This window comes from Ambystoma mexicanum, chromosome 4q (genome assembly GCF_040938575.1).
Source record: "Ambystoma mexicanum isolate Mex_15411 chromosome 4q, UKY_AmexF1_1, whole genome shotgun sequence".
Classification (NCBI taxonomy): Eukaryota; Metazoa; Chordata; class Amphibia; order Caudata; family Ambystomatidae; genus Ambystoma; species Ambystoma mexicanum.
In genome coordinates, this window is record NC_090928.1 from 1,315,937,216 (window position 1) to 1,315,953,268 (window position 16,053).

The 16,053-nt window shown below is 46.9% G+C and overlaps 1 protein-coding gene across 1 annotated transcript in view; it reads right to left on the bottom strand.

Annotated features, from left to right (window-relative positions):
* Positions 1-3,502: 3,502 nt before the first annotated feature.
* The window catches only part of LOC138468431 (zinc finger protein 585A-like), a 335,406-nt gene continuing 322,855 nt past the window's right edge, over positions 3,503-16,053 (bottom strand). The window contains exon 4 of the mRNA XM_069608990.1: positions 3,503-5,876. Coding sequence (XP_069465091.1) covers positions 4,792-5,876 — 1,085 coding nt within the window. The 3' untranslated portion in view covers positions 3,503-4,791. The remainder of the gene's footprint in view (positions 5,877-16,053) is intronic.

Consider the following 16,053-nt stretch of genomic DNA (forward strand, 5'->3'; position numbering starts at 1 on the left):
GGAGGCAGGTAGGCCCAGGACAGGCCACAGGTAAGGCTGGAGGCAGGTAGGCCCAGGACAGGCCACAGGTAAGGCTGGAGGCAGGAACAACGAGGAAAGCGAAGCAAACCGCGTTGAGACGCGGGCAGCTTTGACTAGCGGCCTCTTTTATGGGCCGCCGGCGCCCGAGAGGCCTGGAACGCAAACCGTTCCGTTTCCGGGCGCCGGCGAACCCAGAACGAGGCTTGGAAGGCAAGCCCCCACGGCGCATGCGCGGAACCGAGAGAGAGGACCTCCGCGCATGCGCCGAAGGCCGCCGGCCCTGTAATCCGTTGCTCCCCTCCCGGCGAGTCCCCAGACGCGAACGCGCGGGTAGACTCGCCAGGAGGAAATGGGAGCGGCAGACCCCAGTCTCCCGCGTGACATGACACTGACTGGGATTTTCAAGTTTGCCATCGCGTCATCATCTCATGTTCCTTCTCTTTTGCATCAGAGACAGAAAAACAAAACATTACATGGGGTTCTTATGTCGCACTTCATGCCGTACTCCAGCCTCTAAGCAAGGGACCGGTTTCGAACCTGTGCTGCTTGTCGTTGCCCCTGAGCTACCTTCCCAGATCCAATCAAAGCAATTAATTGCCTCCATGGCTGCATTCAATATCTAGGTTTTTATAATCACTTCCGAGCATCATGGGGTAAGATGGCAGATTTAGGAACAGCAAAACTGCATTTCCGAGGGAAAGGAGGACGGTGGCAGTAGTAAATGAGTCTGGTGAAAGAGTGGAAACTGATGTTATGGTGCATAAGTGTGGGACTGTGCGCAGAAAAGATGCATTGATGGTTCTGGATCCGGATGAGTATTGAACTGGTTTTGGAAGTATCGTGAGGCCATGTACGATTGATTATCGCTGCTGTGACCATGGATTCAATGGCAGACTCAGGTTCTTTACTCACCATAATGTATGATATGATAGGTTATTTATAACATGCTTAATACCCAGAGGTTTCTAAGTGCGGACCCAGGGTTCGAACCTGTGGTGCTCCGTGCCGTCCTGCTTCCAAGGCGAGTACGTTGCCCCTGAGCTATCCTCCCAAGACTTACCACCGAACATGTATGAAGGGATGTTAGAAAAGATTCTGGGGCCAGTACACCCAGTGAGGAAGCTACCTTGCGCATATTCGGGTCAACACATTGGAATGCTGGAATAGATGGTGGAAAACATCAGGTTTAAAGATAGAGGGCCTCATTAGGACCCAGGCGGTAAGGGGTTTACGGCGGCGTAAACACCGCCGACCCTTACCGCCTGATTCCGAGGTCCCTTAGCGCCATGGAGGTTTTAACACCTGCTTTTAGCAGGTGTTAAAATCCATGGCGCTAAGGGACCTTGTGGTTAATTACGCCACCGTAATTTACGGTGGCGTAATTAACGCCTTCCCCACTCCCATTATGGGGCAAAAATGGGAATGGGGAAGGGTAAATGGGTTAATGGGGACTTACCGCCCCACTCACCTCGGAATGGGGCGGTAAGTCCGCCAACCACCATGGCGTAAACGTAGTTTACGCCATGGTGGTAAAGGTACGACCCAGGCGGTAACTTACCGCCTGGGTCGTAATGAGGCCCAGAGAAATTGTAAGTAAAATCAATGTGGTGCACAAGGCGCCACCCATTATGAGTTGGAGGCATCAAGCAGGATTCGGAATGGAAACAAAACTAGGTGCCGAAAATCAAGAACTGACAATAGAACAAGACTGGCAAAGGCAGAATATGATATGTACATTTCATGAAGTATTCTCAGAAAAAATAGGTGCACTGAAAGAGGACACACATCACATCAAGGGAAGGAAAGGATCAAGGACGTTCAATAGCAAAGTTACGACTGTTTCGTCCTATGATGAATCGAAGGACGTCATCACTTCTTTCCCTGGGAGGACCCCCCGCCATATCTGGCCCGGGGATGGCCGCCGCTACCTAATCCTAACCCTGTGGGCGGCTTTATGGCTCCCTTCTCTTGGTCATGCTGCACAAGGTTCTCCACAAGTGTACTTTACGCTCTTCAGCAGAAACAATGCGTAAGTCCCTTTTCCTCCTTCCACGTGGCATATATGTTAATGGCCTTATTTGGCCTCCATATGGTACTCTGATGAGGGAAACTATTCCCTGATGTCTTGGTGCTTTCCTTATATGTGCCTTTGTAGCTTTCCTTAATGCAGGTACTGTGACGAGGAAGATAACTCATGAGGCACCCTGATTTGAGGGTGTGTCTGTTACTTCACTATGAGGGAGATCACTCCTGATGCATTTCATTTCAACATGATTTTCTCTTGCACCGCTACAGCAAGGGAGATGACTCCCGATATACGGTTGCACTGGTGATCTTACTATGACCACTGCGCCGAGGGAGATCACTCCTGATGCATTCCCTGCACTAGTGATATTGTGGCTACAACTTCACTGAGGGAGATGACGCCCAATGCAAGACTTCTTTGTAGCTTCCCCCGGCCCCCACCCAGCTTTCCCAAGGTTCCCGTTACCTTTAGCTTCAAGGGAACGTGGATCCGGTTCTTCCCAGGGTTGTAGATATTCTGCTACAGCCTTAGCTACTACTGCGCGGCTCCACAATGATGTGGGGCTGGCAGTCTGGGCGCAGTTCACAAACTGAACGGTCTACCTTGGATAGGTTGCGCAAATGCCCTGTCTTCTCTGGTGCTGAAACAAGCCGGCTCCCTGACGGCTATCTGGACGCTTTGCTCACATCCAATCTTCCACGGTGTCTCCTTTCCCATGTTGAATTTCCCAGGTTCCTGGCTTCTGTGGTGAGACCACTAGTCTGTTTTCTCTTTCTCCTTTATATTGTTGACCCTGCCTTGGGTTAGCGCCCATTCTGTTGTGAACAGACTCTTTGGTATTGCTAATGTCTCCTGTGGGCCTCCTTATACCAACCAGTACTTGTATGGGTTTGCAAACTGATTGCAAATGCTTCTCATGCTCTTTCTTGTCCCAGTATATTCTTCCTTAGGCACAGTCATGGTTTCACAATAGCACATGGTTGTACTCTTAGTGCTGGGAACAAGGGATGGCCTTGATGGAAGGGGGTTATGTGATAGGGTTGGTGGGAGGTGTTTCCCCAGGTGAACGTCCTTGTCCCAAGGAGGGGTGTCCCTCCCTATTGGGTCCTCCCGCATATTACCACCCCTAGTGGGTCTATTGGGGAGCGGCCTCACCTCCCTAGCCTCATAGGGAAGGGCTCCCCCCTCTGGGGAGAAGTGACGTCATCTCATGATTCGTCACAGTATGCACACCACAGGGATTAGTCCTTGATCAAGTGTTGACAAAGTCACGTTTTTAGAGATCTGAAAAATTGGAGAATTGAAGATAAAACTGAAATCAAGACCGCCACCACACTACTTTAAACAAATTGAATCGCCTCTGTTCCAGGAAGCAGTTTACTCTGAATCAAAGGCTGAAAAAAGAAATTGATTTAACATACAAACAATGTATTTTGAATTTAATACAATGACACATTAGCTCAATGCTCTTTTAATCACCATTTCAGTCAGTTAATTAACACACTTGGGTAAGGATTAATTTCGGCATCTCAGCTTATTCAGGACCAATTTAATTTGATAAACATTTTTGCCCACTATTCCTTCTTGGAATTCATAGAGAATGGCTATGACATCATTACACCCACAACATTTTCATTTTAGACCAAAGGCACCATTTTATTTCCACATTTGCACGAGATTTACTGCCTCTCTGCACAGCGAATACTTTTATTCCATTTGCCCTTTCTACTCTATTCCTAAAATGTCACCTTTTTAAAGTACATTTACATATAATTTAATGGAACACTTGACATCCTTTCCATATTTTAAAACAATGCTTTAACAGTGGACATGCATCCTTACGTATGTAATTGTACCTCCACATGCCGATGCTAGGCCAAGTAATTATATACTAATCTTAAGTGCTCCAGTAGAGATAGTAAATAGTGTAATGCACTAGAGTGGGGGTCATGAGAAGAGTGTTCCACTCGAGAAAGGTAACAGTGTGATACTCCAGAGGGGATCCTGAGGAGACTGTAGTGCCGTTGAATTTGTTGCAAAAGTGGAACGCCTCAGTGCTGAGCGAGGAGGGTTTTGCAGGTGTGGCATTCATTTCATGGAAACAGGCTCTGGAGTAATATTGGAAATTCCAGTTTTATTCTCCATGTTTTCCCCTCGATGAACATGGCCTTTTTTACATGTGTTGTGCCAAGCTTAAGTCTTACTACCCATATGAGAATCCTGCTTCCTCCCAGTGTATTAAGGAGGGCTTCAGATAATTTACATTTGTATAGTTTTATTACCTATGCTTTGATGTTGAAAGTAAAATTAATTTAAAGGGGTGTAAAAAGGTACTTCTTATTTCCAACAGCAGCGTTTTTTTTAAATGAAGTAATAGAAAAAATGTAACTCTTTGTAATTCATACTTCTCAGCACACAGCAACTCATGTAATATTAATTTTGCATTTGGTCTTGACAATTTCTCTAGAGATTGTAGAACCGTTCCTCTCATATATCCAATGAGGGCCTATAGTTATTGATTCAACTACTGAGTCTTTAAGGTTTTTCAAAATGTTGGTGCCCATTAGTTTAAGCAAGTGTTCCATAGGATGGGCCCCCTAACACAGAAGGTACAGTCTCCTTTTGGAAAATTCCAGAAGGGATGCATTTCAAACAGCAGAGATTTAACCGACCATAATCAGTCACTAGCTGTGTTCCAAAGGAAACTGGCAGCAGCTGTGCAGGCAGGTTCCTCACAGTTTTAGTCAATAGCCAAACGCAGTCCCATTGAAGAAGCACCTCCTCCCCTCTGAAGCTTCAATTGCAGAGGAGATTTCTCCAGCTACATGTCCTGTCTCCTGGTGGATAAGACCATCCTGTGTACTGAAGTCCTCCCCATATGAAGTGCACTGAAATGGATACTCAAGTTTATGTTTACGCTGGTGTCTAATAAGGTTACAGCTCAGACTGAAGCTTTTTCCACATTCTGTGCACACATGAGGTTTCACACCTGTATGTGTTCTCTGGTGGATGGTAAGAGATCCCTTCTGAACAAACCCTTTCCCACATTCGATGCACTCATGAGGTTTCTCACCTGTATGTGTTCTCTGGTGGATAGTAAGCTCGCCCTTTGTAGCAAATCCTTTCCCACATTCACTGCACTCATGAGGTCTCTCACCTGTATGTGTTCTCTGGTGGCGGGTAAGCTCTCCCTTTCTAGCGAACCCTTTCCCACATTCAATACACACATGCGGTTTCTCACCTGTATGTTTTCCATGGTGGATAGTAAGATCTACCTTCTTAGCAAACCCTTTCCCACATTCAATGCACACATGAGGTTTCTCACCCGTATGTGTTCTCTGGTGGATAGTAAGATCTCCTTTAATAGAAAACCCTTTCCCACATTCAGTGCACTGATGTGGTTTTTCACCAGTATGTGTTCTCTGGTGGATAGTAAGGTTACCCACCCGAGCAAAGCCTTTTCCACATTCAATGCACACATAAGGTTTCTCTCCTGTATGTGTTCTCTGGTGGCTAATAAGATGTCCCTTCTGAGCAAAGCCTTTCTCACATTCAGTACACTCATGCGGTTTCACACCTGTATGTGTTCTCAGGTGGCCAGTGAGCTGGCACTTCTGAGCAAACCCTTTTCCACATTCAGTGCACTCATAAGGTCTTTCACCTGTATGTGTTCTGTGGTGGCGAGTAAGATCTCCCTTCTGAGCAAAGCCTTTCCCACATTCAGTGCACTCATGAGGTCTCTCACCTGTATGTGTTCTCTGGTGGTTAATAAGCTCTCCCTTCTGAGCAAACCCTTTCCCACATTCAATGCAAACATGAGGTCTCTCGCCTGTATGTGTTCTCTGGTGGTTAATAAGCTCTCCCTTCTGAGCACACCCTTTCCCACATTCAGTGCACACATGTGGTTTCTGGCTTGTATTTTCTTGCTGCTGGCAGATACGTGCATCATGCAAGTGGACATTATTCTCAAATCTAGTGCACTGATAAGGATTTTCACCTATGTCCTCATGTGGGAAATATGTATGTTCTGGAGAGGGCAACATTCTCCACATTCTGTGCACATGTGAGGTTTCTCACCAGTTTATTTTGTCAGGTGCTTATTAAGAGGCCCCTTAAACTGAACCTTTTATCAGATTCAGGGCACAGGTGAGCCTTCTCGTCTGCAGATCATTTCTGGTGACAAACAAGCTTTTGCCTCTGGCTGAAGCTGTTCAAATATTCAGTGCAGGAATACTGTAATTTAGAATTTCAAAACAATTCCTTAAGCAAACTTGCCTTGCATTTAGAATGTGTATAAACTAGCACTGATGTGTGTTCTCTCAGGAATCATATACAAAACAAAAAGCCTAGTATTACTGCACACGAATTCTGTTGCCGTCATTATCAGGCACTGTTCCTGTCATTAGCAAGCACTGTAGCCATCATTAGCAAGCACTGTAGCCATCATTAGCAAGCACTGTAGCCATCATTAGCAAGCACTGTAGCCATCATTAGCAAGCACTGTTGCCGTCATTAGCAAGCACTGGTGCCATCATTAGTCTGTAATGCTGGTTTGAAGCTTTGCAGTTCTTTAGTCCAGAGAATTTAGCAATCACTGTTGTTGCATGTTTTGTGCCATCAATCGCCTATTGAAATAAAAGGAGAAGCACATTATTAGTTTCAACACGTTCACAATCTCAGGCGTCACTTGTAACATGCAGACTGGTTCTCAGTAGTAGTGATGTGCATGAGTTAATTGCTCACATACAAACTAACAACACATAGTGAACGGAGGATAGCACAGGGGCAACGTGGTGGTCTTGGAAGCAAGACCATGCATACCATGCATAGCAACAGAGGTTTGAATCCCGGATCCGTGCTTAGAAACCAAACTCAGGTATGGTATTAGGCGTGTTATAAAAAAAATATTAAATAAATAACACTTTGAAAACTACGGTGCCATCGGGTGGGGACAGGCATGCTGATAGGAGGCAGAGTGGTGGTGCTCTAGTGATAACAAGTAATGTGCCAGAGGGGATTTGCAGCAGGAAGAGTGTCATTTATATTTATTTAGAAGATTTTAGCATCCAAGAGCGTAACAGGAAAAAAACGCAGTGGGTGAAAAACATCATAAGTGGATAATTTAAGAATCAGGGCCGTGCAGATACGTTCTAGCATTTTTTTCTTCACAAATGACTGAACTATTGGCCAAGTACGGTAGTTAATTTCACATTCTTGCTGTTCATGGCCTGTAAGAATGCCATTGTATTTTCCCTTGTTCCCTCCCTTGCCTTGAAGCGCTTAGAAACACATTGGGCCTCATTACACGGTAGGCGGTAGCCATGCTGTTTATACCAGCAAGGCTACCCCCAAACTCGGGTCCAGCTCAGGGTCCCACGAAAGGGGAATTACTGGGCCATTCCAACCTCAGCGGGCCCGGTAATTCCCCTTGCACGGGACCCGGAGCCGGTACATCCCTATTCCCATTTGAGCCCCCATAGGGCTCAATGGGAATGGAGAGGATGGTAGCAGCCATGTTACCATCCGGTTCTGCTCGCGGGTGCGGCTCTGCACACCTGGCCTGACCAGGCATGCAGAGCGGCACCCGCAAGCATAACTTGTAATGTGGTGGCATGGCATTACCGACGCCGTTGTTGCCTTACCGCCACAGACGTAAGGAGGCCCATTGTGTATAGGCGCTATATAAATAAACTATTGTCATGGTCACTTTCAGGGTTTCAGGTTTAGGTTCAGGAGTCCGGGCCAGGAAGGAGTCTTGGTACAGATCTACAGGGTCTAGAAGGGTTTTAGCATGGCAAACATGACATTCTCACATTCCCCAGTACCAAGGTGACAATGGGCTCCCATAGAAAGTCAATGGGCCTCATTACGACCCTGGCGCTCCCAGACTGAAGGGGGCTGGTACAGCACCGGCCTCCTTCATTCCGGGAGCGCCGATTACACGCTTCCCATCGCAGGACCCGGATCGCACGCCTGGTAAAACCAGGCGTGCTTTCCGGGTCCTGCGAGGGGAAGAGGGAGGCAATAACGGGCCAGATGTAATCTGCCCGTTATTACCTCCCTCCCCATTCCCATCAAATGGGAATGGGGAAGGGTTCCTGCATGGAGGACTTATCGGGCCCTCCTACCTCGGAGTAACCCGGTAAGTCCCCACTGCAGGAACCCGGTGATGGAGCCCGGAACGGTGGCAGCCATGGAGCTAATAGCTCCATGGCTACCGCCGTTCTCGTAATGAGGCCCTTAATAAGGGCATAGCTACCCCCAAACTCGGGTCCAGCTCCGGGTCCCACGAAAGAGGAATTAGAGGGCCATTCCGAGCTTGGTAGGCCCGGTAATTTCCCTTTCGCGGGACCCGGAGTGGTACGTCCCCATTTGAGCCCCCATAGGGCTCAATGGGAATGGGGAGGATGGTAGCTGTGGTACTGTTCATAACGGTACCGTTGCTACCATCCTATTCTGCTCGCGGGTGCCACTCTGCACGCCTGGTCGACCAAGCGTGCAGGGCGGCCCCTGCGTGCAGAACTCGAAATGTGACGGCATGGTAACAACGGCGCCGGTAGCACTACCGGCGCCGTTGTTGCCTTACCGCCAAAGACGTAATGAGGCTCAATGTGTTCTAATTCCCATAAAATGGCCGCCCTGTGGGTCACTGTTAGGCAGAATCATATGCAGTGCCCTTTGGGAACACCACACACAATTAAGACTTCAAGTGACAGTACAAATTCACCTTTGGTACAAGCCTGTACTACACAGTAAAAGTGGTAGCGATGGCTGAGCAGCCAGACTTATCTCAAGAGCAAGTAAGCAGTATCACTAGTTACACAAAGGACAGAAATTACTATGATTCAAACAAACACTGACTCAAGGTTTCTGAGTAAAAAGAATATACATTTATTTACACATCAGTTGCATAACATTTCACTAAAGTAAATAAGTTCAAAAATCACACTCTTAATACACCACAGCACTCCCAATAGTTTCTAGAGAAGTTAAGCTCACAAAATGAAGTGGGAGCAAAATGGCACTCTAGCAATTTAAAAGTGAGGGAAAGATAAAGTTAGGCAGAAATTGAGCAGCACCAACAGGTAAGTAAGCAGGGCAATCTAGAAAGAGGAACTACAGTGATGGAATCAAATCAAATAGGCTTAGGGCCAAAGTCAATGGCCCTCATTACAACTCAGGCGGTAAGGGGTTTACGGCGGCGTAAACAGCGCCGACCCTTACCGCCTGAGTACGAGGTCCCTTTACCGCCATGGCAGATTTAACACCTGCTTTTAGCAGGTGTTAAAATCCATGGCGCTAAGGGACCATGGAGTTAATTAGGCCACCGTAATTTACGGTGGCGTAATTAACGCCTTCCCCACTCCCATTATGCCCTATGGGGCAAACATGGGAATGGGGAAGGGTAAATGGGGATTGGGGACTTACCGCCCCGCCAAGGTCGGAATGGGGCGGTAAGTCCGCCAACCACCATGGTGTAAACGTAGTTTACGCCATGGTGGTAAAGTCACGGCCCAGGCGGTAACTTACCGCCTGGGTCGTAATGAGGCCCAATAGGACAAAAGTCATTTGCTCAAGATCACACAGTTCAGGGTAGTTTCCGGTTAAGTTTCACCAAGAGTTCCGGACGAAGTTGGTAGGTAGAAAAGTTAGTCGAAAGAGTAGAGAAGGACAAGCCCTCGGATTGGAGAAAGATTTCACACTTTCACCGCGCTGAATGAAACGAACAACTGGATTTGCACAGTACCTTTAAATGGAGAAGAAGCTGTAGCTGAGGCAGACGTTCCTGGCAGTTTCTGCAGGCTCACGGTTCCTGAAACGACTGTCGGACTGACATGAAGTAGGAATACTGGAGGGTCCTGCATTGCCCAGAGAAGAAACCAGCAGCAGAGCAAAGCAACGAATAAAGGGTGCGCTCCTTAAACCCCAAGCAGGGTATGACCTTCCTGGCTATCCGGCCCACTGTAGCTCTGTACAGCAGATTCGACCCAGAAGAGGGAGTCCTGGCTTGTAGTTTGGGCAAACTGGTTGGTCCCACCAGCTCAGAGGAAGAAGATTCCTGGAGGATCTTCTCTGTCGTTGGAGTTCGAAGATTCAGACCCGCAGCAGAGCTTCAACTGGTGTTTCAGTCATGGTAGGGGTCCTCTTCTGTCAGCTCCTCGTCGGTTCTTTCGTTCCAGTGGTGACCCTGCTTTTCCAGACCCAGATACCTGCTTTTTATGCAGTTTTCCCCCATTCACACAGCCTGGCTGTCAATCACACAGCAGGGTGGCTGTCCCGCCGGGACAGTCACCACAGCCAATCATTTCAGAGTGCGACATGGGTCTCCAAGGAGACCCTGTGCAAGGAGTCCTAAACCCCTCCCTCACATCCTGTCCCTCCCAGACATACAGGTGCCTAAGGAGGGCTTGCGAAAAGACAGTAAAGAAAGGAACCAAACCTGGTTTGGCGCGCAGAGAAAAAAAACGAGAAAGACATTTTCAAAAAGAAATGGCGAATAAACCCGGCCGTAACCATATAAAAACGTATATGGTCTAGCGGGTCTAAGTTCGAGGCTACCAAGATAGCCTAAAACAATACCAATGTTATTTAAGATAACCGTGGTAGGAAAAATAGGGTAGTTACCACTGCCACCAGCCAAGTCTTGATGAAAAGGGAGCGAAACAGGGCTCCAAGAGAAACAGACAAAAAGGGATAAGTATTAACCCTTTCCAGTACTCCATGTAAGATGGTTTGTACTGGGTCTGTGGATTTAAAAGACTAATAAAGACAATGGCAACTTTACATGTTCTGGGAGACAGTAGTCAATCCCAGAAAATTGAGTCTCAGTTGGGAAGTCTAAAAGACAACCCTGTGTCACTGCACTGAAGGTGCTGTGTAACACACAGTAAAAAGATGATGCCTGTGGAGTAGGTGAGGCTCCACAGTCTATGAACACAAAAAGGTAAAAATATACACAGCAAAACACATTTAAGAGTGGGAAAAAAAGGCTCACACTCTTACCAGGTGAAGAAATAAATACTAGAAATCCAGCAAAGCTGCTGAGGGACTAGTAGGTAAGGGAAATTAGCCATTCTGGAGAATTCTCCCTAACAGTCACTGTTTAAGTAGTCATAGAGAACCAGACATTGGGCATAGAGGACTGTTAGGGAGAATTCTCCTAGTATGGCTAATTTCCCTTACCTATAGGGTCCCCCAGCAGCATTGCTGGATTTGAAGGATTTTTTCTTTTTACCTGCTAAGAGTGAGACTCTTTTTGCCACTCTTCGGCATTTTTGCTATGTGAGTTCTAGGCTATTTTTGGGTTAAATGCCTATGGGATTTTCTCTCCCCCATAGGAACCATCTTTATTCACATGTGTTACACAGCACTCTCCGTGCAGTGACACAGGGGTGTCGTAGTGACCCCCAAACATAGGGCCTCATTACACGGAAGGCAGTAAGGGTTAACGGTCACCGGTAATGGTACCGGTGACGGTTAACCCTTACTGCCTTACTACGAGGTCCCTTTGCGGGTTGGTACTTTAACGCCTGCTTCTTGCAGGCATTAAAAACCAACCACAAAGGGACCTTGGTGCTAATTACGGCACCGCAAATTTGCGGTACCGTAATTAGCACCTTCCCCATTCCCATTATGCCCTACGGGGCAAAAATAGGAATGGGGAAGAGCAATGGAGGAAGGGGGAATTACCGCCTTCCCAACCTTGGAATAGGGCGGTAATTCCCCTTTCCTCCAAGGCTGTGCCGGTATTTTACCGGCATGCACCAAGGTGCTAACAGCACCTTGGTCCACCGCCTACCGTGTAATGAGGCCCATAGACTCCATACCCTGGGACTGACTACTGTCTCCCAGGGCACGGAAAGTCCCCATTGACTTTACTAGTCGATTTTTATGAACTTAACGAGTACAACCCATCATAATATGGAAGTACTGGAAGGGGTTAATAGTTTTCCCCTATGTTAATTTTCGAGGAGATACCTCAAAGTCCCTCTCTCTGAAGTTTCTGGCTGGTGGCAGTGGTTACTACCATAAATATTTGACCACAAATATTTTCCTATGGGATTTTCCCATTGTTCGAGGCTACCACTTTTTCTGACAGCCTCTAACATACCGCCGATGCATTTTAATATTAACTTTGCTCCGGTAGGTTTTATTTGCCAGAACTTTAATATAACTTCTTTTTCGTGTCTTTCTCTACAATCCTAACCCATGTCGGGGATCCTTTGTTCGTCCTTTTGGCGGGCTTCTGCCAAGAAGCCCTCCTTTTGGCACCACTGAGTCTGGGGTGGGTCCATTGTGTGGGAGGGTGAGTAGGACCCCTGGACAGAGTTGCCGCAGCAACTCAGGATGCACTCTAACCTGATAGGCTGGAGGGTCTCCCGCCAAGATGACCATTCCACTGTGTGAGTGACAGCTAGGCTGTATGAATGGGTCTCTTTCAGCATAAAAGCAGGGTTCTGAGGACTGAAAGAGCAAGACGTCGCCACTGGAACTACGGAACCGAAGGGGAGAGAAGCAACAGACATCTTCAGCATCTACACCACCGGTGAAGCCCTGCCGGATCGTCTCACCACTTTTCTTCCAGACGACGAGAGGAGATCTTCATCGAAAGAGCCTTCTTCCCTTGAGCTGGTGGGGACAACCAGTTCACCCATCGCTTCCCCGGACCTGCCTTGGTCGAATCGACAGTGCCCAGCACTTGGAGAGCGGATAGCCAGGCAGCTATCGACCCGGACCGCGAGTAAAAGGAGCGTACCTTTTAAACTTCATTTGGCAGCACCGCGGCTGGTTTCATCCCTGGGTAGTGCAGTGACTCGAACCTTCCTCCAAGATGAGAGCCTCTCTTCCTCTGTTGGATCCCTCGAACTGCAGGAACTACCAGGAACAACCGCCACCGCAGGAGCCACTTCTCCACGTTTAAGGTACATTGTTCCGCCAGGCCGCCCTTTTTCCGTGGTAGCCCTAAAGGTGTTTTAAATCCTTTATCTACTTGTAGGGTCGGCCGCCCTCTCTCTTAACCTTGTCTTTCGCCTCGCATCTACCTCTTCAATATTTTTCTACTAAAGACTTGACTGCAGCTACAAGAACATTTTTGCTCCTAAGCTCTTGGCCCTGTACCACTGACTCTGGCCTAATGACTCTGGCTGATTTGTTAGATCTGCTCTCACTAGATTGATTTTCAATGAGGAATGTGTTGATGCACCTAAATCTTCTAAACCCCTCTTCCTAACTACTGTTTTAACTTGTGAAGTGCCATTTTGCTCAGTTTTCATTCACTTATCTTTCAGCCAAAGTGTTACTGTGCATTACTTGTTCAGAAAACTTCAGGGAAGTGTTGCTAGGGGGTCTCTGAAGATATTTCGGCTTAACTTGCGCTTTTCCTCCCTTTTGTTAAATTGTTAGAGTGCCATTTGTAGTGGGTTTTCACTGTGCCGTTTTGCTCAGTTTTCACTCTACCGCGAACTTGTCTACAATTGAATAGGGAGTTGTATATGCTTTTTCATTGACTTAATTTAACTTGCTTGATAATTGTGATACATGTACTTTCTTAGAATTGTATAAAATAAATATATATATACTTTTTTTAACTACAAGCTTTGGTCAGTGTTTCCTTGTACCATAGTACAGTAGGCCTATTGTGTAAACCCTGAATACTGCTCATCTCCCTCTTGAGATAAGTCTGACTGCTCAGCCACAGCTACCAACTAAATCTTTGTGGTACAGACTGATACCAAAGGGGATTTATTGCTCTCACCTGTAGTCCTAATCTTAAGAAGTACTCCCTAAGGGAACTGCACTGTATTCTGCCTAACAAGGACTATAAAAGCCCTGCCTCCGCAGTAACACACGCTTCGCGTTAGTTCCGCTGACAGCGGTGTAACGCTGCCAGCGCTCAGCTCACTGCCCTGCAGAATAATAGAATAGAGTCATGTTATGAACTTGAATTGCTCACAGAAAACTCACAGACCATAGACTTTAACTTACCTGACCACAGTTTCCTCAGCATCAGTCCTCCGACAGGTGACTTTTTCCTCCATAGTCCTCCAAACAGTGCCCATGGGATCATACGCTCCCAGTCCTTCCCATCCTTATCTAACAACTAAGACTTTTAAGTGTTTTATTGAATATTTCTACCAAACCATCCATTTGGGGATAGTACACTGAAGTGCATAAGGTGGTAATATGGAGTAGTGCCTTGACTTCCCCCATGAGCTTGCTCATAACATTTCAGCATTGATCCATTAGGATTTCCTTAGGAAAGCCAAACCTGGTAAAATACAGTAGGAGGCGCTTTAGAATTTGCTGAGTGTTGTTCTGCATAGGGAATGCCTCAGGGTATCTGTCGCGTAGTCGACAATTACGAGGACATATTTGTTGCCCAGTCTAGCTGTTTCTAAAAGGCCCAATGATGTCCATCCCAGTTCTTGAAAAAGGGACTGCTATGATTGGCAGAGGATTCAGAGGGGCAGGCAGTGGGATGGGAGTAGATCAATATGGATGCCTGGCCAGTAAAACGTCCCGCTGATGTGTGACTGGGTTTCGGATTGTCCTAAGTGTCCCCCGGTCAGATGGGTATGCGCAATCTCGAGCACAAACTTCCTGTGGGTTTTGAAGATTATTGAGTTTTACTCAAGCCTTCTGTGGATGTTTCTTTTATATAGCAATCCCTGCTTTAAGAATAAGAATGGGCTCCCCTTCTCTACACCCTCTCCTTCAGGAATTGCTTGTAAAAAAGCCTCAGTGCGAGCTGGGTCATTTTTCTGTGTGAAGGCTAGATCGGGATAGATGGTAGGCTCTTCTCCCTTTTTCTCTTCAGTGCTCAATGGTTCGTCAGCTACCCCAAAGCCTAAGGTACCTCTCTCTATTTCTTCTGGTTCATTTTCTCTAAAATGGGGAAATAGAGCTTTTTCAAGAATCCATTGGGCAATTTTGTCTCCACGATGTACATCAAATGGGATCTCACCATGGTTCTGTAAGAAAACCTTTATGTCTCCTCGAAAGTCGGCATCGATGACGCCTGCTACAACGTCTATACCGAACTTCCAGGCTAGGCCAGATTTTGGGGCCAATCTTATATAACACCCAGTAGGGGGTTTCAAAACTAAGTCTGTGGGAATCATGCCTCTTCTCCCAGGAGGGATAGTAGCCTCTCTACTGCTACAGATATTGAAGTCTATTCATTCTTTCATAGCAACAGAGGAACTCTTGGCAAAACTTAACCGGAAATTACCCTGAAGTGTGTGATCTTGGTCCATGGCGAGGATAAAAAGCATCAGGGATAATGGGCACCCCTGCCTCGTGCCCTTTTCCAATTCCCAGGAATCTGAGAAATGGCGACCTGTTTTAACTCTGTCTGTTACTCACCATTCTGGCTGGGGCGTTGGTTATGAGACCCGGGATGGTTGGAGAGGTAATCAGAAGAATGCCAGTAATCATTTAAGCCTAAATCCGTTTGTCCTGGACTACGCCTCCTCAACTTGAGGGAACTCTTTATTATGACGTCTCCCTCTGCTGGGTAGCAACAGACAGAGGGACTGATCAAACAAAAGAGCAGGGAGAACACATACCGCCAAACCACAATGATGTAAAATAAAAGACCACAGGTCAGTACCAGAAATGAAGTTACATACAACCAGTACTAATTCACTCTAATTGTACCTTAAGAACAGGCTGCTGCCGGATATGAAAATATGGCCCTACAAGTAGAGGAACAAGACTAATTTAATACGAGGTAGGTATAACTAGAAGCAGAGACCAAAAGAAAAAAGGATTCCTCTCTTACCCCCAACTGTACAACACCTAAGGTCCAACAAGGTCCAATACAACGACAGGAGAAAACAAAAAACGGGGAGGTTAGTAGAGGAAAAAAACACCTGAGCAGCACGAGGGTCGCACTAGGGCCGGGTTGGTGCACACACACAGCAAAGCGTCCGAAATACACTTGAACGGATGCCAAAGATAGTTCACACAGGTCTAGAGGAAAGGTGGAGTATGCTGGAGGGTGT